Source organism: Balaenoptera physalus (genome assembly GCF_965194825.1).
Source record: "Balaenoptera physalus genome assembly, chromosome: 4".
Classification (NCBI taxonomy): domain Eukaryota; kingdom Metazoa; phylum Chordata; class Mammalia; order Artiodactyla; family Balaenopteridae; genus Balaenoptera; species Balaenoptera physalus.
In genome coordinates, this window is record NC_138891.1 from 117,023,449 (window position 1) to 117,050,450 (window position 27,002).

The 27,002-nt window shown below is 37.8% G+C and overlaps 1 protein-coding gene across 1 annotated transcript in view; it reads left to right on the forward strand.

The window, feature by feature from the left end:
• Nucleotides 1-27,002, forward strand: part of LOC309659963 (multidrug resistance-associated protein 1-like) — an 88,592-nt gene that overhangs the window by 13,902 nt on the left and 47,688 nt on the right. The window contains exons 3-8 of the mRNA XM_082460304.1: nt 3,233-3,380; nt 4,125-4,267; nt 9,556-9,733; nt 21,144-21,398; nt 23,420-23,485; nt 26,735-26,872. Of these exons, the coding sequence (XP_082316430.1) occupies nt 3,233-3,380; nt 4,125-4,267; nt 9,556-9,733; nt 21,144-21,398; nt 23,420-23,485; nt 26,735-26,872 (928 nt within the window). The remainder of the gene's footprint in view (nt 1-3,232; nt 3,381-4,124; nt 4,268-9,555; nt 9,734-21,143; nt 21,399-23,419; nt 23,486-26,734; nt 26,873-27,002) is intronic.

Sequence of the window (27,002 nt, forward strand, 5' to 3'; positions counted from 1 at the left end):
GTAATTATGAAGGCTTTATTAGCAAATATAATCTGTCATCAGTGTATAATAATCATGGTCATAGAATAATCCCCTTGACATACATGGAAAAATCTAGTTAAAGTTCTTATAGGTCACAGATGAATTATTATTTTAACCAGGGATACACTATTCAATCTGTCCTACCTTTTGCTCACATATTGATAAAACTTGTACATTTCCTAACTTTGTCCTATCCTACGATTTTTGTACAGACTGTCTTGCCTTTTCCCATTACACAATCACCCCTTTCCAGAAATGCTTAAAAACGTAATTAGCAATAATGAAAATGATGATGCTACTGTATATCTATACTTTCCAAGTATTCAATTATTACTCATCTACAAAATTTACTTTTCATCTCATCCTCCTACCCAACTGCCACTGGTTTACTACCTTTAACATCAGCTGGATGAGATACTTATGCACCCTTGTTAATGTTAAATACACTCAAAATTCTCTCTAATGTAACAAAATTGAATGCAGAGTAGAAATATTACACTTAATGACACTGTCTGCCTTTGGTTAAGTTAGCACTGGTGTATATCACATTTAAAAACCTGTGGCCGATAGTGAGAGGCCCGCGGACCGCCATGAAGAGTGGCCCCCGCTTGCCGCAACTGGAGAAAGCCCTCGCACAGAAACCAAGACCCAAAACAGCCATAAATAAATAAATAAATAAATAAATACATAAAAATTAAAAAAAAAAAAAAACCTGTGGCCAGTCCCTAGAGTTCCTGCTGTTTAACCACCTGTAAAAATGGGAAATTAATATTGCTCTGCATGCTTTAGAGTGTTGTGAGTATCAAAGTAGTTTAAGTGAATGTCCTTTGAAAAGAAATATCAATCTAAAAAACACAAGATGCATGTATGTACCTTTATTATTGCTTTAGGACTAAAGTCCACAAGTTTGTGGGACCTGGTGCATGCTACATTTCACTCATTGGGAGGGTCAGCTACTGGTCCTAGTTGCTTCCCCAAAGCTGCTTCATCAATTGATTTAAAGAAACACCACTTCCTCTTTTCCTAGGTGCTTATGTGTAAAAGTTAGACCAGAAGAGAGCAAAAGAGGTGGAAGAAGCACACACCTGGCAAAAGGGAAGTCACAGCCGAGCCCAAATACACCACAATCAATTCAGCTTAAGTGTCACTTTTACATGCTGCATTATTTGGAGACTCAGCATGAAAGCCAGGGGTCACTTATCCCCGTGAACCAAAACCGCTGAGTTTTGCACAGTTCTAACTCAAAATGCTGAGGCAGTAAATGTTATTAAAAATGCTTTTGTGAAAATCAATGCAATCTTATTTTGAAAATGAATATTTATTTTGTGGAACAGAATAGAAGGACTTAATATGACATAAAAGTAGTTTATTGCTTAATATGTTTTAAAAAGTGCACTGAAGGAAATTGTCCAGCATATTGAGCCAACAGAAACATGATTACGGAAGGTCTTCTTAGTACATTTAAGCCTTTTTGTTAAATATGAATTGTAATATGATATTAGATAGTGTAACAAAAGTAAAATTGAATCCAGTGGAGACTGGTTACCACAGGGTTTAAATCCATCCGAGGGTCAATCAATTCAGATTGTTCAGTAACAATGACAATGAAAGCAGTTCCAATTTGGAGTAGTGTAATACTTTGTTATGGTCTCTTGGACTAATATACTTTGTAATGGAAAAAACTGAAGCTATAGAGTCAGAAGGCCTGGGTTTAAATGGTAGTTTAATTTCTTATTGAACGAGTCATGTCATCAAGCTCAAAACTGAGTATATCTGAATTGTATTACTTAGCAGTGTGTTTGGCTTCAGGTAACAGAATAGCCAAATAATAATAGCTTAAATAGATATGTATATATTTTCTTATGTTGTTGGGTAGTTCACCAGCAGGGAATAGGCTGGTGAACTACCTCAGCAATGTTATCAAGGACCCAGGCTTTTTCTATCTTTCCACCCTCCATTTCTAGTATTTGGCTTTTCACCCATGGTGGCAAAGGTGGCGTCTCCATCTCAGACCATTATGTCTTCAGTACAGGGAGGAAGGAGGAAGGTGCAGGAAAAGGAAGGCAAGCATTTTCTCCTTTTGAAGTTTTGTGTCTTTTTTTTTTTTTTTTTTTTGGCCGCGCGGCCCGGCTTGCGGGATCTCAGTTCCCCCACCAGGGATTGAACCCAGGTCACGGCAGTGACAGCGTGGACTCCTAACCACTAGGCAACCAGGGAACTCCCTGGTTTGTGTCTTCTTTTGAAAAAGAAAGTCCTCCTCAGCAGACTTTTGTTTAGATTTCCTTAGCCATAACTGAGTTATATTATTTAATGCTAAGCAAAAAAGTAATGAGATTACCAGGACTGATTTAGGCCAATCACAGATCATCACTCTGTGGCTGGAATAAGGACTTACTCTGAGTTCAAGAAATTTTCAAATGAATAAATATCAAATTCCAGTTAGTAGGAAGAGATGAGGAAAAAGGGATGGGTGTAAGGTAAATATAAATCATTGTCTGCCACAATAACGTTTGTGGTATAACTAGACCATGCACCTTTGTTTGCCTGGGAAAATCTCAGTTTAGACCCATTGTTTTTGCATAATTACTCACCATGTACTCTGGGGCAAGCTTTTTGAATGGAGGAACGTGGAAGTACTAAGAGGCTGGCAGTATCTTGCTGTACTTCTTAAGGCATCAGCTCCAAAATGGCTCTGTGACATTGGCTCATATGCTATGGATCAAAGTAAGTCACATGGCCAAGGCCTAAGTTTGTGGGGCAGATACAGGTACTCCACTTGGACATTCTGTAAAGTCAAGTGTCAAAGGATATATATAGTCCCAGCAGAGGATGAATCCGTTTCTCTTCTGATACAAGGCTAAAAAGCAAATATAGGTTTTGGCGTGAATACCTTGCTGTGAAAGTTAGCTATTTAAATTTCAGTAAGGGAGGTAGGGTAGGTGGGCGTCTCCAGTATGAGATGAGTAAATGAAGTTAGTGTTTCACTGAATAACTGGATATCTAAGCAGCCCTGTTAAAAGCTACAAAGGATTATTATACATTATTGAACTCCAGGATAGAGTTGTATGAGTTTTCAAACACACTCTCTAGTCATTCCAACCTGATCAATAAAGTAATTTATAAATCAAGAAGTCAAGCAAATGTGTGCAAAATTAGCTTTAACTTCATTGTTGGTTTTGCTGAATTGTTTACCTTGCTCTTTCATTTTTAGAATAATTATTTTAGGCTATAAAAAACCTTTGGAAAGAGAGGATCTTTTCGAACTAAATGAAAGTGATTCCTCCTATACTGTGTGTCCCATCTTCGAAAAACAATGGAGGAAGGAAGTTTTAAAGAATCAAGAGAGGCAAAAAGTAAAGGTAATTAATTATTAAATTCTTAGTACTTAATTAAAAAACTAATAAAGCTTGTTCCAAATATGAGGTATTATTATTATTATTATCAATATAGAAAATCCCTTAAATATGTGAAATAACAAGCCATTTCTATACGTATAATTGGTTGTTATTGCAGCTAATTTCTGTCATCAAATTATTAAGCATCTCTTCCCTTCAAAACTCAGGAGCAAATGTGTTGATATGTATATAATTTTTGGCCTCTCACCAATATCTTTCCTCATCCATCATGGCAAAGATGGTCTGCATATCTCAGAGAATCATGTCTATTGGTCAAAGTGAGTCATATAGTGGCCAAGGCCAAAGCTTGTGGGGCAGGGATAGGTTCTCCACATGTAGCATGATACACACACACACACACACACACACACACACACATATGAATATATATATAGTCTTTAGACTTCTCAAAAAGAAAATATAATTTGAAGATAAAACCTGTATTATTTAAACAGTTTCAAAACTCACAAAAGTGATAAAATAAAATATTTTTCCACTTATGCCACATGGTATAAATAATACCATGTGGTTTGGAGACATACCATACCAATGATATGGGCCATATTTTCAAGTTTAGCTGAATTTATTCTTTTTTTGTTGCTTTACTATCTTTGGAGTACAATACTAATTTTATGGTTAGTTTATATATATTTTATGTATTAGTTCTGTTCCCTTTTCACATTGTTTTTATTTTCTTTAATTATGTAGTCATCTTTTCATAAAGAGGCACATACCAGGAAACCGTCTCTACTCCGTGCATTGTGGAACACCTTTAAGTTTGTCCTGATTCAAGTTGCTTTATTCAAAGTGTTTGCTGATGTTTTGTCCTTCACTAGCCCACTCATAATGAAGTAAGTTGAAGTCTTGTTTTTTCTTCTTCCCACAGGAAAATGATAAGCAAATCATTCACTAAAAAAGAGTGAGATAGGTCCCAATTACAAATTTTATTTAGAATACAGGCAGTCTATTACGTTTGCCTGTGATATGAATGTGAATTATGATACTATAGTGAGTAATTACTGAAACCTACCATGTACTAAGCACTGTTCTAAAATCTTTATATTAATTATCTTATTTAATCTTTACAACAATCCTATGGTGTAGGAAGTAATATTGTATCCACTATCACAATGCAGAAACAAAGAAATTCTAGTACTTTGCCTAAGACCATACAGTTAGAAAATGCCAGAGTTACAATTCAAATCTAGGAAATCTGGCTTGAGTGTATGTTTAGAAAATGAAAGGACACATACCTCTACTATTTTCCTTAGCTGTGGACTTTTGGGAATTGAAATTTATCAGCTAAGGTAATAATATATAAATATATATAAATATATAGGTATGTGTATATATTTATGTGTACATATAGAGAGAAAAAAATTAAAGAATTTCTATAATATCTCTATAGTATCTATATGCAAGAATTCATGGACAGACATTAAAATTGAGTCCTTGACTATATGCTACCTTTTTCAAGGGGACATTTCCTTACCTCTGCCTGTCATATGAAGGAAACACAAGGAAACCTTTTTTTGTGAACTAATAATTATAGTCTTTGTTTTGAGTAAGTTTTCAAGTTGGAGTTTTTAAGAACAATTTAATTCATGAAAATAGAATTAATCCTGAGTTGCCTGGATCCCAAATAATATTCAGGCACATATTTATCCAATATTTATTAAGCACCTACTACATGCCAAACTGTTCTAAGTAGACCATGGGGATAGAGCAAAAATCAAAAAGTCCCTGCTCCGATGACACTTAGAAGGGAGAGATAAATAATAAACAAATGAATAAATATAAATTGTATTAAGAAATAATCAGTGCTAAGGAAAGCAAAGTGCAGCCAGGCAATAGGGTAGGGAATACCAGTCTGGGGAACTGGAAGTTGTTTTTTTCTGTGAGGTGATTAGGGAAGACATTTGTTATAAGGTGAAATTTGAACAAAGTTCTGAAGGAAGTTAGGGAGGAAGCCGAGACCATATCTGTTGCAAATAGGAAGCACAAGTAGGGCTAAAGCCATGAGGCAGCAGCGTGCTTGGTGTCTTTGAAGACCCTTAGAAAGCTAGTGAGGCTGCAGCAGGGAAGCTGAGAGGTCAGAAAAGCAAAGTGATAAGACTGGGGTCAGAAAGATTTGGGGGCTGGAAAAGATTTTGAAGTGCCTTATGGAACGTGATATATTAGAAGGGAAACCTTTGAATGATTTTGAGCGTAGAATGATATGATTAGACTTCAGTTTTACATGAATCACTCTAGCTGCTGCACAGAGAATAAAATAGAGCAAGAGTGGAAGAAGGAACAGCTAAGATAATCCAGGCAAAAGTCAATGATGGCTTCAACTAGGTTGTAGCAATGAAGGTGATAAGTGGTCAGCTCCTGGCTTTATTTTAAAGGTAGAGTCAACATAATGCACTGATAGATTGAACGTAGGTTGAGAGAGGAAGAAAGGAGTCAAGGGTGGCTTCCGAGTTTCCGTTAAATCACAAGGTAAATGAGTTACCATTTACTGAGGTATGGAAGGCTCAGGAAAGAGTCAAGGAGGGAGTGGAATTTGCTAAATTTGAAATATGTATTAGCCATTCTGCAGAAAAGAATTAAAATAGCAGACCTGACTGCTGTCCTTTGGAAGGTCTGTTTATAGGGCTGGCCTTTGGCTGGCAGTTGGAACTTGAATTTCAGGAGGGTTCCCACTACCTTAACTGATAGGAGTGGTTCAGTATGTCCAGACTGTTTATACAGTCAACATGGTCCATGCTGAATACCTGCTTTCCTTCTGGGAGTCTGGAATTTGTGCGTGTGTTAGGAAGAGGGTGCCCTGGATGCTGAGTCTTTAAAGGGCTTCCCTGGTGGACAACGTTTCATATATTTGCCACAACTAGCTGCTGGGAGAATTAAGAGTGTTCTCTGTGACTCTACTGAGAGAGGACTTTTTGAAGCTTGTACCTGTTTTCCCCTAGACTTCACCCCACTCACCTTTTCTCTTTGTTAATTTTGTTTTGCATCCTTTCACCATCATAATTAATAGTCGTGGATATGACTATATGCTGAGTCCTAAAAGTTGTTCTAATGAATCATTTAACGAGGGAGTGGTCTTGGGGATCCCTGACAGACATTTAGGTAAAAAGTTTGAATGAGCAATTGTCTACATAAGTTTGGAGTTAGGAAAGATATAGGCTAGAGTGATAAATTTGGGAACTGTTCCAAATTAGACCGGGTATATCAAGCTACTGTTTTGGATGAGGTCACCTTAGTTACAGTGAAGGGAAGTAAAGATGTCCACGCAAAAAATCATAAGCTTTTTCAGTGTGTAGAGGTGGTGAAGACAGGGAAATCCATCAAAAGATAGTGAGAAAGAGTGGCTGGAACAGAGAGAGGAGAACCGAAAGAGAATGGTGTTAAGGAATCCAAGGGTAGAAGCTGTTTTATTGCTGTCAGAAAACTGTTTCTGTTGTTTTTACCCCAGAGTCTCTATTTGATTCCCTTGTCTATAGACATATAAGCCAAATGTCTCCTGGATTAACCGTCCCCTCCTCCCACAGACAAGATAACAGATGTCTCATTCCCCCTGCCTCTGCCCCTCACCTCTGAATATCCCAGTTATTTTTAAGTAGTTACCACTGAGTAATTACCATTCATCTATGACCAGAAGTCCATCTATGAGAGATGCATTGGCCAGCATCTTCTCTCCTGCCCTGTTCTGGTGATCTATTGCTGCAAAATTAGCCACTTCAAAACTAAGTGGTATAAAACAACCATGATTTTATTATGTTCATGATTTTGTGGACCAGGACTTCAGAGAGAGATTGCTTTTCTCAGCTCCACAGTGACTGGGGCATTCACTGAGTAGCTTGAAGGGTTGAGATAGCTGTAGCAGCTCCAATAGAGACATGCATCTGGGAACTTGGACCTGGCTGCTGGCTGAGTGATACCTTGATTCTTTTCTGCATCTGCTGGTACCAGAATGTGAAGATGGCTTCTAAACTTATATGCCTGATGCCTGGGCTAAGATGGCTGGAAATGGTCATCTCTCTTTCCCTCTTTTTCTCTCTCTCCACAGCTTCTCTGAATGGTTAGCTTAAGCATTGAGGTCTCTGGTTAGTTGATCTTCTTACATAGCAGCTGGATGTTCCCAGAGTAAACATTCCAAGAAGTTTAGGCAAGTCGTTTTACGACCTAGACTTGGAAATCCCAGAATGTCACTTGAGCCATATTATTTTGGTCAAGCAATCCCTTAATTCAGCTCAGATCCAAAGGGAGGGGAATTAGGTTCAAATTCAAAATGAGAGGAGTAGCAAGTGATCTCCAGCCATTCTTAGTCATGTTCTGATTTCCATTTGCCAATGACTGACTACTGCTCAAGAAACTCATTAGAGAATCTCACTGTGGTCACTCTTTCTGAAAATAGTTATAGACGATGGCAATTCAGTGTCTCTGTGTTCTTCCCAAATGTGCAGTCTGTTGGGTACTAAAGAATTGTTAAGTCCTTGGCTGTGGGGTAGAGAATTGTCTTCCTAATTTTGTCACACACTTTTTATAACATACTAGCTTGATCACACCTGCAAAACAGAAATTTCAACATTACATTGAAATGAGTCAGTTGACATGTCTTTCTCCCTGAGTAGACTATAAGTTCCTCCAGGAACTTATTCAATTTTTGTGTCCTTAGCTCCTAGCACAGAGCCTGGCACATAGAACGAAATACATTTCCTGAATGGATTACTGAGTAAATGGACTTATCCAAAGCTATGCTTTTCCAAGAAACACTCATTCTAGAGTAGCTGAACAAGCTTACAATTCCTGCATTGGGGAAGAATTGAGTCATCAGAAAGAATTTTATGAATTTATATGATCATGTCTCATGTATAATAAATATATCAAAATAATACTTTCATTAATTTACTAGTAGAAGAAATTTGTTTCTTGTTGATCATGGTGCTTACTCTTTTTTCCCATTTACTGGGATTTTATTCTAATGTCAGTCAAACAAAAAAATGAGTATTTATATCTGATATCATGATATAGGTTTACGATCTTTACCATGCCTTGATCACAGATTATTTACAGTATTTCCTGGAAATATTTTTAGTAGTTCCATATTAATATAGTACCTGGTGATAGTCATTTAGTTGTTTGATTTTATGAAACAGGAAACAGTCTAATTGATAGATGTATCTACAGTAAGAAGAATAGTGCTTCTCGTTCAGGAAATTTAATTCTGAGACCAAGAAGTTATTTAGTAAGTTGCTTTTGTAAAAATAATTCGGAGTCCCAATGGATGGCATCTGATAGACATCAACTAAAAATACAGAACCTGCTGTTGTATAATGTTTATGTGGGTTGTGGTCACTTCAAATAGTGATTTTCAGTGACTAGAGGTTTATAGTAGGATTTTTAGAGGCACTGGTATTATATTTGATTCTAAGGTACAATTTTAATAATGATAATTTTTGAAGTACTTGGTTTATAAAGCAATTCGGGCAACATGAATTGCTTTTAAGTGTACATCCATTAACTGTCCAAGCTGTCAATAAAGTAGATCGAAGCTTAGATAATTAGAACCATCCCCATTGTCTAGGTGTACCCAGCATTGACCTTAATCACGATGACCGTGTTGTCACCAAACTTAAGAGGAAATAAGTAACGGTAGAGGAGAGGGAAATTGGATATGCATAAAAGTAATAAAAGGTGAGCTATAATTCAGGCCTTTAAAGAAACAGTGTCTCCTTGCCATGCTAAGAGATTCTCTACTTAAGTTCTAATTGTCATGTTTCCCTATATTTAACAAAATGCATGATTTCAGCAAAAAAAAAAAAGAACTTTTAAATGTCTCTGTGTCTCAATTTTCATGATGAAGTTAGGCCAGAGCATTTAATTATTTGATGTGATTGCCATATGAAAACTAGAAAATATCCTTCTACCCACAAGCCTGTGATAATAATTGTTGATTCTATTTATTATATATGCTTGAGTAAAAATAAAGGGGGAAAGGATGCCAAATTGGGCAAGTAAAAAAAGAACAGGCAAGAATGTGTGTGTGTGTGTGTGTGTGTAACATTTTGACAGTACTTAATTCACATAAGCATTTTATTACTTCAGATGTTTAACATTTCTTCCCTTTTCTCAATTTGCATATGACATTCAGGCAAATGATCATTTTCTGTGAACACCGCCCAGATTTTGGCTGGAGTGGCTATGGTTATGCTTTGGCACTTTTTGTCGTAGTCTTCTTGCAAACCCTGATCCTTCAGCAGTACCAACGTTTTAACATGCTCACTTCAGCAAAAATTAAGACAGCTGTAATTGGACTGATCTACAAGAAGGTAAAAGATTGAAGAAATTCCCAATTTCTAAATGAACTGTATCCTTATGTGCCTTAAAATAAGGGATCTGTTAAAATAGAAGTGTATATTAAAAAGTTCTAGTGTGTCCTTTGAATATACATTTATTTTGCTATGAAAGAACTTTGACTCATCAATATTGGTTGCATTAATTTCTTTATAGGGTCCTCTTTCTATAGTCCCTGAAACTTCTAGTCAGCTCTAATCCATGAAATTAAATGATGTTCTCTGTCCACTGTTATATCACTTAACTCCTCCTCAGAAAATGAATGGAATTGAATGTCTTATGGTTGTCTATATTTATGTATCAATAAAATTTCTTTCCATGATCATTTTCCATCTACATAGTACCTTTTACTTCTTCCTCGGCTCACTCTGTCTTTTCATGCAACAAAGCCATCCTTCTCTATTCAGTCATTACCTATTTCTCTTTGAGTCTAAGCCCTTTCCCACCCACCCCAAAACCTAGCTGATCCTTATACCTAGCATGACCCTAAAGTTTAATTTGTCCTTTCTTGAAACTACAATTTTAAATACCACCTCTTTACCATTCAGAGCCTTTTATTTACATGATAGTTATAAACTATCATGTAATTATCATGTAATTTCATGTAATTATCATGTAATGTATCATGTAATTTATAACTCTAAATTAAAGAGTTTCCTCCCTCCCGTAGTTATCGCTGAGTTATTAAATCAACAGGTGTATTTTGCCTTCTTAGTCTGTACTCCTCTATAAATTGTGGGTTCTTCAGATTTGGAATAGGAACTTTTTAACCTGTTGTACCTTTATCATCTAAGAGAGTGGCTTTTACACATTTTTATAAAAGTTGGAAGACTGAGTAAATGAATAAATGAGCCATTGCCTTCAAGAAATTGGGGAGAACTATTAGCATACATAATAAATGTGTGGAACTAAATGCAGATATTGTAAGAGATCAGATAAGCAGGAAATCTACAATGTGTGTAGGCAGTTAAGGAAGGTTTCACATAGAAAGGAGACTTGAAATAGTCTTTGGGAAAGCTGTAGGATTTGTGTAAGTGGAAGGAAATATAATTTGGGTTGACCTGGGCATGAAGTGTTACAGACCATTTGGCCATATTAGGCCAAATTGGAGGCATAGAGTGATTTTAGAGACTCTGGAATGACCCAAGCTCAACTGAGCCAGGAAGTGCTAACTTGAAGTAGAGCTAGCTCTGTATAACGTAGCCCAGATACAGGGTCAGAGAGGCTGCCCCAGTTGTAATTTTAACGGCTGTAAATTCTGAGAATTTGCAGAATCCAAATATGGAGAAAAGATTGATCAAAGAGCCTAGGAATCAGTTTAAATGCTAACATTTGTTTTCGATATATGGTCTATATGGAACAGGACTTCATTCATTGATTAAAGCATTGGAGTTTAGGTATAGGATTTGGGTGCATTTACAAGCATAAAAGAGTAGATTGCGGTAGAAATTGGAGCAAACTGTCCGAAATAAAAAGGAAAATCAAGTGCTAGGGGTGAGTCCATTACAAGGGCAAAAAGACCCTGGAGATAATGTAAGAGGGAACAGAGTCTACAGGAGTGAGACTGTATGGGTCCTTAGAGAATGTTTAATAACAAAGGGCACTCAAGCATCAAAGGGATACAGCAATCAAGCTGGTTCAGTGGATCCTGCAGTAGGGATTAAGATTTAATTCTAACTCCATCAGACAAACAGCAGAAGACATTAGTAGTGACCTGTAGTGCTAGGATGCTCTGGGACAGCCCATGCAGGTGGCACAAATATAAGGCAGTCTTTCTTCTGAGTCTCTTATCCTACATCCGCTTCCCAGAGGGACTAACTGGGGTTGCTAAATTTCCCTTCTCCTATACAGATTTTAGGATTCTGATTTTTGTCATATTTAGATAACTTCAAGATCCTAAATGGCTCTCTTAGTGGGACCAGATGACCCATGTTCATCTGACACTGGCCCTCCTTCATCAGGGATTTGTCGTCACTCTGGGGTAAAGCTGGTCTCACACCTTTTTCTTGGTGAGGAAGGGAGGTGTTTGAAAGCTCTTGTTCTGTATCCATCCACATGACTGCTGCTACTTTGGAGTAGAGTTCAGGGAACATCATTTTTTAAGGTTTGTGGGGAAAAACACAGGCCTCCTTCCACTTGATCACTTCACGAGTCTTTGGGTCTTAGAACTCAGATTTTGTTACCCCTTAGCTCTCAGTTGCAGGCTCCATGGGAATTCTTGAGGACTAAGGAACAAGATATGGTTCAAAAGCAGCATCAGTTAGTCCTGGGCTTAATGTGGGCAGTCCGAGGGCATTCTTCCATCAAATACCATCCAATAGGAGTTTCTGTGATTTTTAAAATATTCTATATCCACATTGCCCAGTATGGTAGCCACTAGTCATATATGGCTGTTGAACCCTTGAAACTGAAACGTGGCTAGCAAGAGTAAGGAAGTAGATTTTTAATTTTAATTAAATTTAAGTTTAATAACTGTGTCTAGACTGTCTACATTTGTGGCTTAAAGGTTTATTCTTTCCTTAATTGTGGGAAGTATATAATATAAAGAAAACTGATAAAATTCTGTTTCCATTCTTTAAAATAGATATACTTAAGTGTGGTCAGAAGGAGGAGAGAGAAAGAAAATCCTGGCATACTTTTTTGCATCCAAAAGAACTGAAGAAAAAGGAATTCTCACAGATTTATGAGGATCCACCTTTACGAACACCATGACTCATTAGAAGTATGGCAACCACTGTTTGAGAATCACTGGGATAGAAATGTTTAGGGCCCAGCAAGTTCTAAATCATATGATGTCTATGACTTACGGCTAGGATGGTCAGGAAAAATAGTTCAGGAAATAAAGATATGAACCAGGGCCGTGGCAATGAGTCCAGAAAGGAACAAATACATGAGGGAGAATGTGAAATTGTAAAACAAATTTCATCATCATAAGATGAAATGAACCATTAGTGAACTGAGCTCAGTGATAAAAAAGATATTTCCAGCCCATAAAAAGGGTTTTTGAGGTTGGAAGCCATATCTGGTTTATCTGGGTCTTCTTAGAGCATAATTCAATCAATGAAATGAATGAAGTTTCAAAAGGTGATGAGTCACATAGTTGTGTTACAGATCCTCCTCAGTGGGTCCCCAACAAGGGTCCTTCTGTCCAGTGTCCTTCGAGCCAAACAAGTTTGGGTTAGGAGCAAAGGAAAGCTTTATTCTCTGATCAGATAATGGAGAGGTGGGAGCTCGCTCTAGAGCAGGGGTCCACAATCCCCCCCTCCCCATTGCTAGCATCAGGCCTGAATCATTCCCCCCCTACCCCGGACCCCCAGTCCGTGGAAAAATTTTCTTCCAGGAAACCAGCCCTTGGGGACTGATGCTCTACAGCACAGGGCTCTCCTGACAGGCTGGCAAGGAGGGGAGGGGGCGGGATTCTTGCTGGGTGGTTGCAGCTGTGCTGCTCTGGCTCCTGATGGTTTCCTTTGCTGTGCAAAAGCTTTTAAGTTTCATTAGGTCCCATTTGTTTATTTGTGTTTTTATTTCCATTTCTCTAGGAGTTGGGTCAAAAAGGATCTTGCTGTGATTTATGTCATAGAATGTTCTGCCTATGTTTTCCTCTAAGAGTTTGATAGTGTCTGGCCTTACACTTAGGTCTTTAATCCATTTTGAGTTTATTTTTGTGTGTGGTGTTAGGGAGTGTTCTAATTTCATACTTTTACATGTACCTGTCCAGTTTTCCCAGCACCACTTATTGAAGAGGCTGTCTCTTCTCCACTGTATATGCTTGCCTCCTTTATCAAAGATAAGGTGACCATATGTGCATGGGTTTATCTCTGGGCTTTCTATCCTGTTCCGTTGATCTATGTTTCTGTTTTTGTGCCAGTACCAAACTGTCTTGATTACTGAAGCTTTGTAATATAGTCTGAAGTCAGGGAGCCCGATTCCTCCAGCTCCATTTTTCGTTCTCAAGATTGCTTTGGCTATTCAGGATCTTTTGTGTTTCCATACAAATTGTGAAATTTTTTGTTCTAGTTCTGTGAAAAATGCCAGTGGCAGTTTGATAGGGATTGCATTGAATCTGTAGATTGCTTTGGGTAGTAGAGTCATTTTCACAATGTTGATTCTTCCAATCCAAGAACATGGTATATCTCTCCATCTATTTGTATCATCTTTAATTTCTTTCATCAATGTCTTATAATTTTCTTCATACAGGTCTTTTGTCTCCTTAGGCAGGTTTATTCCTAGATATTTTATTCTTTTTGTTGCAATGGTAAACGGGAGTGTTTTCTTAATTTCACTTTCAGATTTTTCATCATTAGTGTATAGGAATGCAAGAGATTTCTGTGCATTAATTTTGTATCCTGCTACTTTACCAAATTCATTGATTAGCTCTAGGAGTTTTCTGGTAGCATCTTTAGGATTCTGTATGTATAGTATCATGTCATCTGCAAACAGTGACAGCTTTACTTCTTCTTTTCCGATTTGGATTCCTTTCATTTCTTTTTCTTCTCTGATTGCTGTGGCTAACACATCCAAAACTATGTTGAATAATAGTGGTGAGAGTGGGCAACCTTGTCTTGTTCCTGATCTTAGTGGAAATGGTTTCAGTTTTTCACCATTGAGGACAATGTTGGCTGTGGTTTGTCATATATGGCCTTTATTATGTTGAGGAAAGTTCCCTCTATGCCTACTTTCTGCAGGGCTTTTATCATAAACGGGTGTTGAATTTTGTCAAAAACTTTCTCTGTATCTATTGAGATGAACATATGGTTTTTCTCCTTCAATTTGTTAATATGATGTATCACGTTGATTGATTTGCGTATATTGAAGAATCCTTGCATTCCTGGAATAAACCCCACTTGATCATGGTGTATGAACCTTTTAATGTGCTGTTGGATTCTGTTTGCTAGTATTTTGTTGAGGATTTTTGCATCTATGTTCCTCAGTGATATTGGCCTGTAGTTTTCTTTCTTTGTGACATCTTTGTCTGGTTTTGATATCAGGGTGATGGTGGCCTCGTAGAATGAGTTGGGGAGTATTCCTCCCTCTGCAACATTTTAGAAGAGTTTGAGAATGATAGATGTTAGCTCTTCTCTAAATGTTTGATAGAATTCGCCTGTGAAGCCATCTTGTCCTGGGCTTTTGTTTGTTGGAAGATTTTTAATCACAGTTTCAATTTCAGTGCTTGTGATTGGTCTGTTCATATTTTCTATTTCTTCCTGGTTCAGTCTCAGCAGGTTGTGCATTTCTAAGAATCTGTCCATTTCTTCCAGGTTGTCCATTTTATTGGCATAGAGTTGCTTGTAGTAATCTCTCATGATCATTTGTATTTCTGCAGTGTCAGTGGTTACTTCTCCTTTTTCACTTCTAATTCTATTGAATTGAGTCTTCTACCTTTTTCTCTTGATGAGTCTGGCTAATGGTTTATCAATTTTGTTTAACTTCTCAAAGAACCAGCTTTTAGTTTCATTGATCTTTGCTATTGTCTCCTTCATTTCTTTTTCATTTATTTCTGATCTGATCTTTATGATTTCTTTCCTTCTGCTAGCTTTGGGGATTTTTTGTTCTTCTTTCTCTAATTGTTTAGGTGCAAGGTTAGGTTGTTTATTCGAGATGTTTCCTGATTCTTGATGTAGGCTTGTATTGCTATAAACTTCCCTCTTAGAACTGCTTTTGCTGCATCCCATAGGTTTTGGGTCGTCGTGTCTCCATTGTCATTTGTTTCTAGGTATTTTTTGATTTCCCCTTTGATTTCTTCAGTGATCACTTCGTTATTAAGTAGTGTATTGTGTAGCCTCCATGTGTTTGTATTTTTTACAGATCTTTTCCTGTAATTGATATCTAGTCTCATAGCGTTGTGGTCGGAAAAGATACTTGATACGATTTCAATTTTCTTAAATTTACCAAGGCTTGATTTGTGACCCAAGATATGATCTATCCTGGAGAATGTTCCATGAGCACTTGAGAAAAATGTGTATTCTGTTGTTTTTGGGTGGAATGTCCTATAAATATCAATTAAGTCCATCTTGTTTAATGTATCATTTAAAGCTTGTGTTTCCTTATTTATTTTCATTTTGGATGATCTGTCCATTGGTGAAAGTGGGGTGTTAAAGTCCCCTACTATGATTGTGTTACTGTCAATTTCCCCTTTTATGGCTGTTAGCATTTGCCTTATGTATTGAGGTGCTCCTATGTTGGGTGCATAAATATTTACAATTGTTATACCTTCTTCTTGAATTGATCCTTTGATCATTATGTAGTGTCCTTCTTTGTCTCTTGTAATACTCTTTATTTTAAAGTCTATTTTGTCTGATATGAGAATTGCTACTCCAGCTTTCTTTTGATTTCCATTTGCATGGAATATCTTTTTCCATCCATCACTTTCAGTCTGTATGTGTCCCTAGGTCTGAAGTGGGTCTCTTGTAGACAGCATATATATGGGTCTTGTTTTTGTATCCATTCAGCCAGCCTGTGTCTTTTGGTGGGAGCATTTAATCCATTTACATTTAAGGTAATTATCGATATGTATGTTCCTATTCCCATTTTCTTAAATGTTTTGGGTTTGTTATTGTAGGTGTTTTCCTTCTCTTGTGTTTCTTGCCTAGAGAAGTTCCTTTAGCATTTGTTGTAAAGCTGGTTTGGTGGTGCTGAACTCTCTCAGCTTTTGCTTGTCTGTGAAGGTTTTAATTTCTCCATCAAATCTGAATGAGATCCTTGCTGGGTAGAGTAATATTGGTTGTAGGTTTTTCTCCTTCATCACTTAAAGTATATGCTGCCACTCCCTTCTGGCTTGCAGAGTTTCTGCTGAAAGATCAGCTGTTAACCTTATGGGGATTCCCTTGTGTGTTATTTGTTGTTTTTCCCTTGCTGCTTTTAATATGTTTTCTGTATATTTAATTTTTGATAGTTTGATTAATATGTGTCTTGGCGTGTTTCTCCTTGGATTTATCCTGTATGGGACTCTCTGTGCTTCCAGGCCTTGATTAACTATTTCCTTTCCCATATTAGGGAAGTTTTCAACTATAATCTCTTCAAATATTTTCTCAGTCCCTTTCTTTTTCTCTTCTTCTTCTGGGACCCCTATAATTGGAATGTTGGTGCGTTTAATGTTGTCCCAGAGGTCTCTGAGACTGTCCTCAGTTCTTTTCATTCTTTTTTCTTTATTCTGCTTTGCAGTAGTTATTTCCACTATTTTATCTTCCAGGTCACTTATCCGTTCTTCTGCCTCAGTTATTCTGCTATTGATCCCTTCTAGAGTATTTTTAATTTCATTTATTGTGTTTTTCATTGTTGCTTGGTTCCTCTTTAGTTCTTCTACGTCCTTGTTAAATGTTTCTTGCATTTTGTCTATTCTATTTCCAAGATTTTGGATCATCTTTACTATCATTATTCTGAATTCTTTTTCAGGTAGACTGCCTATTTCCTCTTCATTTGTTAGGTCTGGCATGTTTTGACCCTGCTCCTTCATCTGCTGTGTGTTTTTCTGTCTTCTCATTTTGCTTATCTTACTGTGTTTGGGGTCTCCTTTTCACAGGCTGCAAGTTCGTAGTTCCCGTTGTTTTTGGTATCTGTCCCCAGTGGCTAAGGTTGGTTCAGTGGGTTGTGTAGGCTTCCTGGTGGAGGGGACTAGTGCCTGTGTTTTGGTGGATGAGGCTGGATCTTGTCTTTCTGGTGGGCACGTCCACGTCTGATGGTGTGTTTTGGGGTGTCTGTGGCCTTATTATGAGTTTAAGCAGCCTCTCTGCTAATGGATGGGGCTGTGTTCCTGTCTTGCTAGTTGTTTGGCATAGGGTGTCCAGCACTGTAGCTTGCTGGTCGTTGAGTGAAGCTGGGTCTTGATGTTGAGATGGAGATCTCTGAGAGATTTTCACCATTTGGTATTACGTGGAGCTGGGAGGTCTCTTGTGGACCAGTGTCCTGAAGTTGGCTCTCCCACCTCAGAGGCACAGCCCTGATGCCTGGCTGGAGCACCAAGAGCCTTTCATCCACATGGCTCAGAATAAAAGGGAGAAAAAATAGAAAGAAAGAAAGCAAGAGGGTAAAATAAAATAAAATAAAGCTATTATAATAAAAAATAAGAAAACAATTATTAAGAAAAAATTTACTAAGAAAAAAATTTTTAAGTAAAAAAAAAAATGCGGACGGACCGAACCCTAGGACAAATGGTGAAAGCAAAGCTATACAGAGAAAATCTCACCCAGAAGCATACACACATACACTCACATAAAAGGAAAAGGGGAAAAATTAATATATCTTGCTCCCAAAGTCCACCTCCTGAATTTGGGATGATTCGTTGTCTATTTAGGTATTCCACAGATGCAGGGTACATCAAGTTGTTTGTGGAGCTTTAATCCACTGCTCTTGAGGCTGCTGGGAGAGATTTCCCTTTCTCTTCTTTGTTTGCACAGCTCCCGGGGTTCAGCGTTGGATTTGGACCCGCCTCTGCGTGTAGGTCGCCTGAGGGCGTCTGTTCTTCGCTCACACAGGACGGGGTTAAAGGAGCAGCTACTTCGGGAGCTCTGGCTCACTCAGGCCAGGGGGAGGGAGGGATATGGATGCGGGGCGAGCCTGCAGTGGCAGAGGCCGGCGGGAAGTTGCAGCAGCCTGAGGCGCGCCGTGCGTTCTACTGGGGAAGTTGTCCCTGGATCATGGGACCCTGGCAGTGGTGGGCTGCATAGCCTCCCGGGAGGGGCGGTGTGGAGAGTGACCTGTGCTCGCACACAGGCTTCTTGGTGGCGGCAGCAGCAGCCTTAGCGTCTCATGCCCGTCTCTGGGGTCCGCGCTGATAGCCGCGGCTCACGCCTGTCTCTGGAGTTCTTTTAGGCGGCACTCTGAATCCCCTCTCCTTGCGCCCCGCGAAACAAAGAGGCAAGAAAAAGTCTCTTACCTCTTCGGCAGATCCAGACCTTTTCCCGGACTCCCTCCCGGCCAGCTGTGGCGCACTAGCCCCTTCAGGCTGTGTTCACGCCACCAACCCCAGTCCTCTCCCTGCGATCCAACTGAAGCCCGAGCCTCAGCTCCCAGCCCCCGCCCGCCCCGGCGGCTGAGCACACAAGCCTCTCGGGCTGGTGAGTGCTGCTCGGCGCTGAGCCTCTGTGCAGGAGTCTCTCCACTTTGCCCTCCGCACCCCTGTTGCTGCGCTCTCCTCCGCGGCTCCGAAGCTTCCCCCCTCTGCCACCTGCAGTCTCTGCCCGCGAAGGGGCTTCCTAGTGTGTGGAAACCTTTCCTCCTTCACAGCTCCCTCCCACTGGTGCAGGTCCCGTCCCTATTCTTTTGTCTCTGTTATTTCTTTTTTCTTTTGCCCTACCCAGGTACGTGGGGAGTTTCTTGCCTTTTGGGAGGTCTGATGTCTTCTGCCAGTGTTCAGTGGGTGTTCTGTAGGAGCAGTTCCACGTGTAGATGTATTTCTAATGTATCTGTGGGGAGGAAGGTGATCTCCGCGTCTTACTCTTCCGCCATCTTGCCCAGCGCCCCCTCAGGCTCCTGATGAAGGTGCCGGGCGCAACATCTCTGCTTGCAGCCCGCGGCTGCCCTCTTGGATTAAGCGTCATGCGTGGCCACTGCACCCTGACACCGAGCTTCGGTGCAGGCTCAGCCGTTTCCTTTCTCAGGAGGGACTCTGGTCTGAAGGGCCGGGTGCGAGGCCTCTGCACACTGCCCCCTGGGAGCACGTGAGACTAGACTAAGCACCCAGGAAAAGGGAAGAAAAAAAAGGTTAGACTTTATTGTATTACCCAGTCCCCTTAGAATTGTTAATGGGTTTTGCCGGTGACAGTTGTGCTTTGTGTGTTTTCCAAAAGGAGGGTATTTATTTGATTCCTTGGATAATTTGATGATTTTGAATTACTCAGTCTTTTAGTATTTTCATAAATGCTAAGTGTGGCTTATCTTTTCCTTCTAGAAAAGTGGGAGAAAAGAGTTTATATTTGTTTATAATAGTAAGTAGGGGGTGGGTGCTATTAGAGATCAATGGATCTCTCTTAAAAAATGCTATAGTCTTAATGAAATGAGAATAACTGTTCTTGGATTTCCATTGTTTACTTGGCCACTTTAAATGGTCAGTAACTTATTAAGGGAGTTTACAAAGCTACATTTGGAGGAGGCGTGGATAGAAGCCTAACTATTGTTGTGATTAGCATTTTTTCCTTTTTTTCCTCTTATGGGAGCAGTATTTATTCTGTTTTATCATCAGCACCACTGTGCCCCTTAGAAGGCAGTAGCAGAACTGTAAAGGATTCAACACTGCAGTCGCCATAGAGCTTAAGGGGATTCTGACGCCTTGTGAACCTCCCAGGTCTGTGCATCTGCTCCGGGGGCCCCATGACCTCCCACATGCACTGAGCCCCTCGGCTTTAAGCTAGGGAATGTTAGAAGTGTTCCACTGAAGGCCCTGCCTGCTTTTTTTCCAGATGGGCTTTTCCTCTGGCTTTGTATTAGTCATTTATTGAATAATAGATCTTGAGTGCCTCCTGTATACCATTTACTTTTGTTAGATCCAGCTCTCAATCCTGTCTCTCTTTAAATCAATGTGGTGGAAATTCTTTAGAACTTTTGTCATATGAATGGACTTTTGCCTCTTTTCCAGTTTAAATATAAACTTCCACTATTTTTACAGTCATTTATGCTTTTCACTGGGAATTTTAAAAGAGTGGGAAATTAAATAAATGAATTTCTAATATCAGCCTTAGTAAGAAGATACCAGTAATTAACCTTAAGGATATTGAATTCAATATAATATTAAATAACATACACAGAGGGAAAGTGAGAATTCGGCTTTGGAAGAAAAGAAAAGATGTATTTCCAACTGGAAATGAAGCCTTTTCAATACTCTTATCTCTCTAAATCCCCATGGCCCTCTTACCTATTGTTATACTTATAATCAGCCTGTGTGTAGGACGTTTGTGTAGGAGGGGAGTGGACTGAACAATTAGATTATAATCTCTTTAAGAATTAGGACTGTATCATTTAAAAATTAGCATTCATTAGATATTCATTGATTCACTTGTGTACTTTGTATTGATAAAAGTTAGATGGTTTAGCATTATACGCCAGTAAATAGAGAGGAAGCTCAGTGCTAGAAATCTAGAATTGATTTCTTTTGCAGTTTTTCAATTCCACAAATCGTAAAGAGTGCTTGGTGAATGTATTTGCTTGGGAATCCAACTGTTACTCTCTACCAATACATAGTAAATTTTAAAACTATGTAATTTGATCAATAATTGTTTTTTCTTCATCTATAAACATAGCTCTTGATATTATATGATCCAATGCATAAGTAATCATGCATATTTGTCTAAATACATTACAAATTTTTATTTTTAGTTAAGAGTTACCACTGTTTGACTGTAAAGATCCCTCATGATCTACAGAACTCTGAGTATTTTGCTTCTCTTTTTCCAGGCCCTGCTTTTATCTAATGTTTCTAGAAAAAAGTTTTCCACTGGGGAAATTATTAACTTGATGTCAGCAGATGCCCAGCAGCTCATGGACTTGACCGCAAACATCAATCTCCTTTGGTCAGCTCCTTTTCAGATCCTGATGGCCATATCATTCCTTTGGCAAGAACTGGGTCCAGCGGTGTTAGCAGGGGTGGCAGTCCTTGTGTTTGTTATCCCAATGAATGCTTTAGTTGCAAATAGAATGAAAAAGCTGAAGGTAAGAATGTGATTGCCTCAAGTTACATGTGTCCAACAGAAGTTGAGTTTCCTGACTTGAGTTGATAATAATCATCGAGCTAACTCTCTAAATATGGAAAATAGAGGTTATAAATGGAAATAATCCAAATTTATCATTCATTTATTCAACCAATATTGATTGGGCATCTATCCTGTGCCAGGCAAAGAAAGTACAGCAGTGAGGAGAACTGACAAGTTTCAGCTCTCATTATGCTATTGGGGGAGACAGGCATCAAGCAAGTAAATAAATAGGTATATAGGATAATGCCTGGTGCTAATTTGTGTATGAAGAGAGCTAAATTAGTATAAGGTGATAGAGTAACAAAGGGTGTCATTCCACATGCAGGGGCCAGGACATCCTCAGGAAGGCTATGATATATCTGAAGGGTAGGGTAGAAATCCATGTGGATGTCTGAGAAAAAGATATATCAAGCAAAGGGAATAGTGTGTGCACAGCCTAGAGACAGAGGTATGCTTGGTCTGTCTGAAGAACTGGCAAGGAGGCTAGTGGGCTAAAGTGAGCAAGGAGTGACTGCATGCAGCAAGTGGGCAGTAAATGCTTAACTGAATTAATTTTAATATTCTTCCTCTACATTCAGTCATTCATTCATCTTACTATCAATATATTTTTGACATCTGCCTTTTGCAATAGAGTGTACACTATGCTCTACTCTAGGAATGGAAGAACAAGACTAGTTCAGTGCTCTGAAGGAGACCACACTGTAATGGGAGAGACAGATGGTTTCACATGTTAAAGTAACAAACAGATGCAGATGTATTGCTTATGACATTTTATTATTTTAAATGGATAAAAGATTAACAGTGTCTATGTACTGACATGGAAATGCATCAGTCATTATTAGAGGAAAAGTAAATTAAGAAACACATATGAATATGTTATATGTATATATATATGTGTAGGTCATGCATGGGTGTGTGTGTGTATAAGATCCAGTTTTTAAAATGTGACTATACCTATGCACATGGATATGACAGAGGTAAATAAATGAAGACATATAAATACCTTCCCTACCATATTTATACCTTCTTTTATATTTTTCTGAATTTTTCAAATAATTACCAAAAAGATTAGGCTTTAAAGATGAGAAATAGAAAATAACATATGATTATAAAATAATTACAAATTACTAAACACGCTAGTATTTAGAATAACAGGTTTTTCAGTGAATACTTTTAAACTAATTTTTAAAAAATATTCTGGATTTTAAATAATTGTAAGTCAAATTTTTAGGAACGGAATTACATTTTCAGGACCTTAATCTAGAGCCCTAAAACATCCAAAGAGACTCCAATATTATATACAAATATTCCAAACAGAAAATATGCTTTAATCATACAAACAATATTAAGGATATTAACTTGTAAATGTGTACTTTGTTAGATATACAAATACTTATTATTATATATAAAATAATTGTGGCAGTATTATTGGAGGAAATCCTTAAGAAGCAATACCTAAACAATAATAAGTATAAAATAATATAAATATTAAGCATTTGAATAAATGTATAATACTTATATAATGTTTGCAAAAAAACCAGTATTTGAAAATATACATTTTAATCACTCTAATTTCCAAAGTACTAATAACATTCAAGATAGTATACTTAAAATATAGAAACTTTTATTTATATATATATAATTGATAGAGTTTGGGGAATTTTATCCCATTTTAATAGAATATGGATATTATTTTATCATTCCATTCTAAATAACTATTATATTTTCTACTCTTTTGGAAAATGTCCACCTTGTTTTTATCCTACTGCTGGCTACTTCTAAGTTTATAATGTCTATTTATAACTATTTTCTAACATTATCAACAGAATAATATTGGATGAACATTATAAGATGGTTTTATATAAAATATTATATAAAATAGAGGAAATACATTGTATTTTTAAAAATAGCTATGGTCATGTCAATTAAAGTATTAGCAACTCTTGTCAAATATACTTTCATTTTCTTTCCCTTACATAGAAAAGCCAAACGAAGAACAAAGACAAACAGATAAAACTGCTCAATGAAATTTTACATGGAATTAAGGTAATATAAAAAGAGCATGCCTTTAATTTAACTATTTAGAATATAGCAATGAGTTAAACAATAAATGAATTTTTTAGCATTCTCAATATCAAAGTAATGATATAAGTATAATTTTTGAGGGAGTATTTTAGATTTCAGGTGTATAGGAATTCTTATTGTTGAAATAACATTTAAATAAAGCCAAATAAAATGCAGGTTTTTTTTTTTTTGATTCTCAACCAACAACTAAACACAAATATCCCAAAAGATACAAACTATTACTTGTTTCAAGGGTAGAAGAGATGGGATGAAGCAGGGCAGAGTGACAGTACCATTGTCATCAGTGTGAAGGCAGATTTATACGGGGTTCTTTTACTCAGAATAGAAATGATCATACAAATGCTAGTCTATGAAAGGTGTGTTACAGGTTATTTGTTCCCTAGAAAAGCTACCCCCACTCCACACCACTAACATTTTCTCTGTGATAAAATGAGTGAAACCTTGTGAACTTTTGTGTAGAGATCTTCCTCAATTTACAATGGGGCTATATCCTGATAAACCCATCATAAGCTGAAAATATCCTTAAGTCGAAAATGCATTTAATACACCTAACATACCGAATATCATAGCTTAGCCTAGCCTAAACATGCTCAGATCACTTACATTAGACTACAGTTGGGCAAAATCATCTAACACAGAGCCTATTTTATAATAAAGTGTTGAAAAGTTCATTAATTTATTGAATACTCTACTGAAAGTGAGAAACAGAATGGTAGTATGGTTGCAGAATGGTTGCAAGTGTATCGGTTGTTTACCCTCTGGGCTGTGTGACTGCCCAGCATCACGACAGAGTATTATACCACGTATCACTAACCCGGGAAAAGATCAAAATCCAGAATTGGAGGTGCAGTTTCCATTGAATGAGCATTGCTTTTGCACCATCCTAAAGTGGAAAAATCCTAAATTGAATCATTGTAAATTGGAGACCTTCTGTATATAATTTCAATCCTATTGCACTTGGATTATAGTTTACCAGATTTTTCTAAAGCACAAGATTTGCAGAGTTTACATGGAATTTCCTTCTGACATTTAAAACTGCATAGGAGGGGCTTCCTTGGTGGCGCAGTGGGTGAGAATCTGCCTGCCAATGCAGGGGACATGGGTTCGAGCCCTGGTCTGGGAAGATCCCACATGCCGTGGAGCAACTAGGCCCGTGAGCCACAACCGCTGAACCTGCGCGTCTGGAGCCTGTGCTCCGCAACGGGAGAGGCCGCGACAGTGAGAGGCCCGCGCACCGCGATGGAGTGGCCCCCGCTCGCCACAACTAGAGAAAGCCCTCGCACAGAAACGAAGACCCAACACAGCCAAAAATAAATAAATACATAAATAAATAAATTAGAAAAAAACAACAAAAAACCAAAGAAAACTGCATAGGACGTTCCCTCTGTCTGGTGCATCTATCATTATATACACAGAATAAACCCATTATATGTACCCATTGATTCACCTTAGAATCAATAAATGATATACTGTAATGTGCTGTGTAGAATTTTTACAAAAATATAAATTACTGAAGTGAAAAACATTGTTAGATGGAAGATACCTTGAAAGGAGGCTAATATCCATTTAATCATCTGAACTTTAGAATAGCAGTAAGTAACTCTGAAATTTAACTCAGATTATTCAATAAGATCACACATCCCCAAAGTATATGATCCAGATACATCTTGCACGTCTTGGTGGGTTAATTGAGAGCCCCTGCATCCATTAGAAAGTAGAGTGATGTATGTTTATAGGTTTTAAGTATTGATATTCATAAAAGGAAATTTGTATTATCAGTAGGACTAGGACAGTGTAGATAAAGTAAAAGAAAATTTCCTCAAGATCTAAGCAAAGTTCAAGATTTAAAATAGCAGTCCCAGTAGTAAATGCACTAGAATATTGGTAGAGGTCCAAGTGGCAATCAATTAGGATAGTTTAAAGGTGTGAGCAGTTTGCATCCTTGGAGTCTGAAAACAGGTGTCATAGAGCCTCTATTTGATAATGATAATATATTAGCATTTTTGAACATTTTCTATGTGTCATGCACTGTGCCTATCACTTTATATCTGTTTCCTCATATAATTCTTATAAACCTCAAGAAAAAGATTTCTCATCTTCATTTTACAAATAAGGAAACAAAGTATCTGAGCAGGTAAGGGTCATGTCTAAGTTCACAGAGCTGGTGAGAGATTATTAGGGATCTCCAGAGAAGCAGGACTAATAGGACAGATAGACGATAGATAGATAGATAGATAGATAGATAGATAGATAGATAGATAGATAGATAAAGATTTATTTTAAGGAATTGGCTTATGATTATGGGGGCTGGCAAGTGTGAAATCTGTTGAGCAGCCTGGAAATTCCAGCAGGAGTTGATGTTGCCATCTTGAGTCTGGAGGCAGAATTCCTTCCTTCTCAGGGAACCTCAGTTTTTTCTCTTAAGGTCTTCAACTGATTGGATGAGGCCAACCCATTTAATGGAGGGTAATCTGCTTTATTTAAAGTCTGATGATTTAAATGTTAATCAGATCTAAAAATTACCTTCACAGCAACATCTAGACTGGTATTTAATCAAAGAACTGGGCAACATAACGTAGCCAAATTAACACAGAAAATTAATCATCACAAAGAGACAGAGCTGGAATTTGAATGTAGGTCTATCTCACTCTAAACCATATGTGGTGAGCCATTGTATGACTGCTTCTGCATGTTTTCCATCTCAGAAAATAGTTTACAATCTCAGAACACCAGTAACCTTTCAGAAAATGGCTTGAAGTCCCAAGACATCAGTTTTCAAGAAATTGGGAGACCAAGGAGAGAAGCTTAGATATTTAGAAATGGGACGAGAACAGAACTGAGAGTTGGACCAGCAGGAAAATTGACAGGATTAAGCTACATAGAAACTGCTATGGAGATCATGCCAGGAACTGGGATGTTGCCAAAGTCTGGCTCAAGAATAAGCTACTGGTGGGTAAGAGAGACATAAGCCTGGGGACATGGTGATTTCCTCCCCCGACCCACCCCAAAAAAACACAATTCAAGGAAGTGTTTTGACTCAGTTGAAAACAGGAGAAATTTTCTTTACTTTATAGGTAACATCTTTTTTTTTCACCTACACAATTATGTGAGTGTGTGTATGTGTTATAGTGTGTGTATTTGTATGTGTGCATGTTTTTATTCCTTCTATGATATTGATTGTCAAATAGTCATTGTCTGACTTCTTTACAGATCCTTAAACTTTATGCATGGGAACACTCCTATAAAAAGAAGATTATTGAAATTCGAGAACAGGAATTGGAAGTTCAAAAATCAGCTGGGTATCTTGCTGTATTTTCTATGCTGACTTTAACTTGCATTCCATTCTTTGTGAGTGTGTGTATTACTTCTTGTTTTGATTTTCAAATTTGATTTGCAGATTCACCTTCAAATTACCTGGAATTAAGGTGTCCAAAGTGAAATCTTTATCTGAATTTAAATTAAAAACATATGCAGTCAT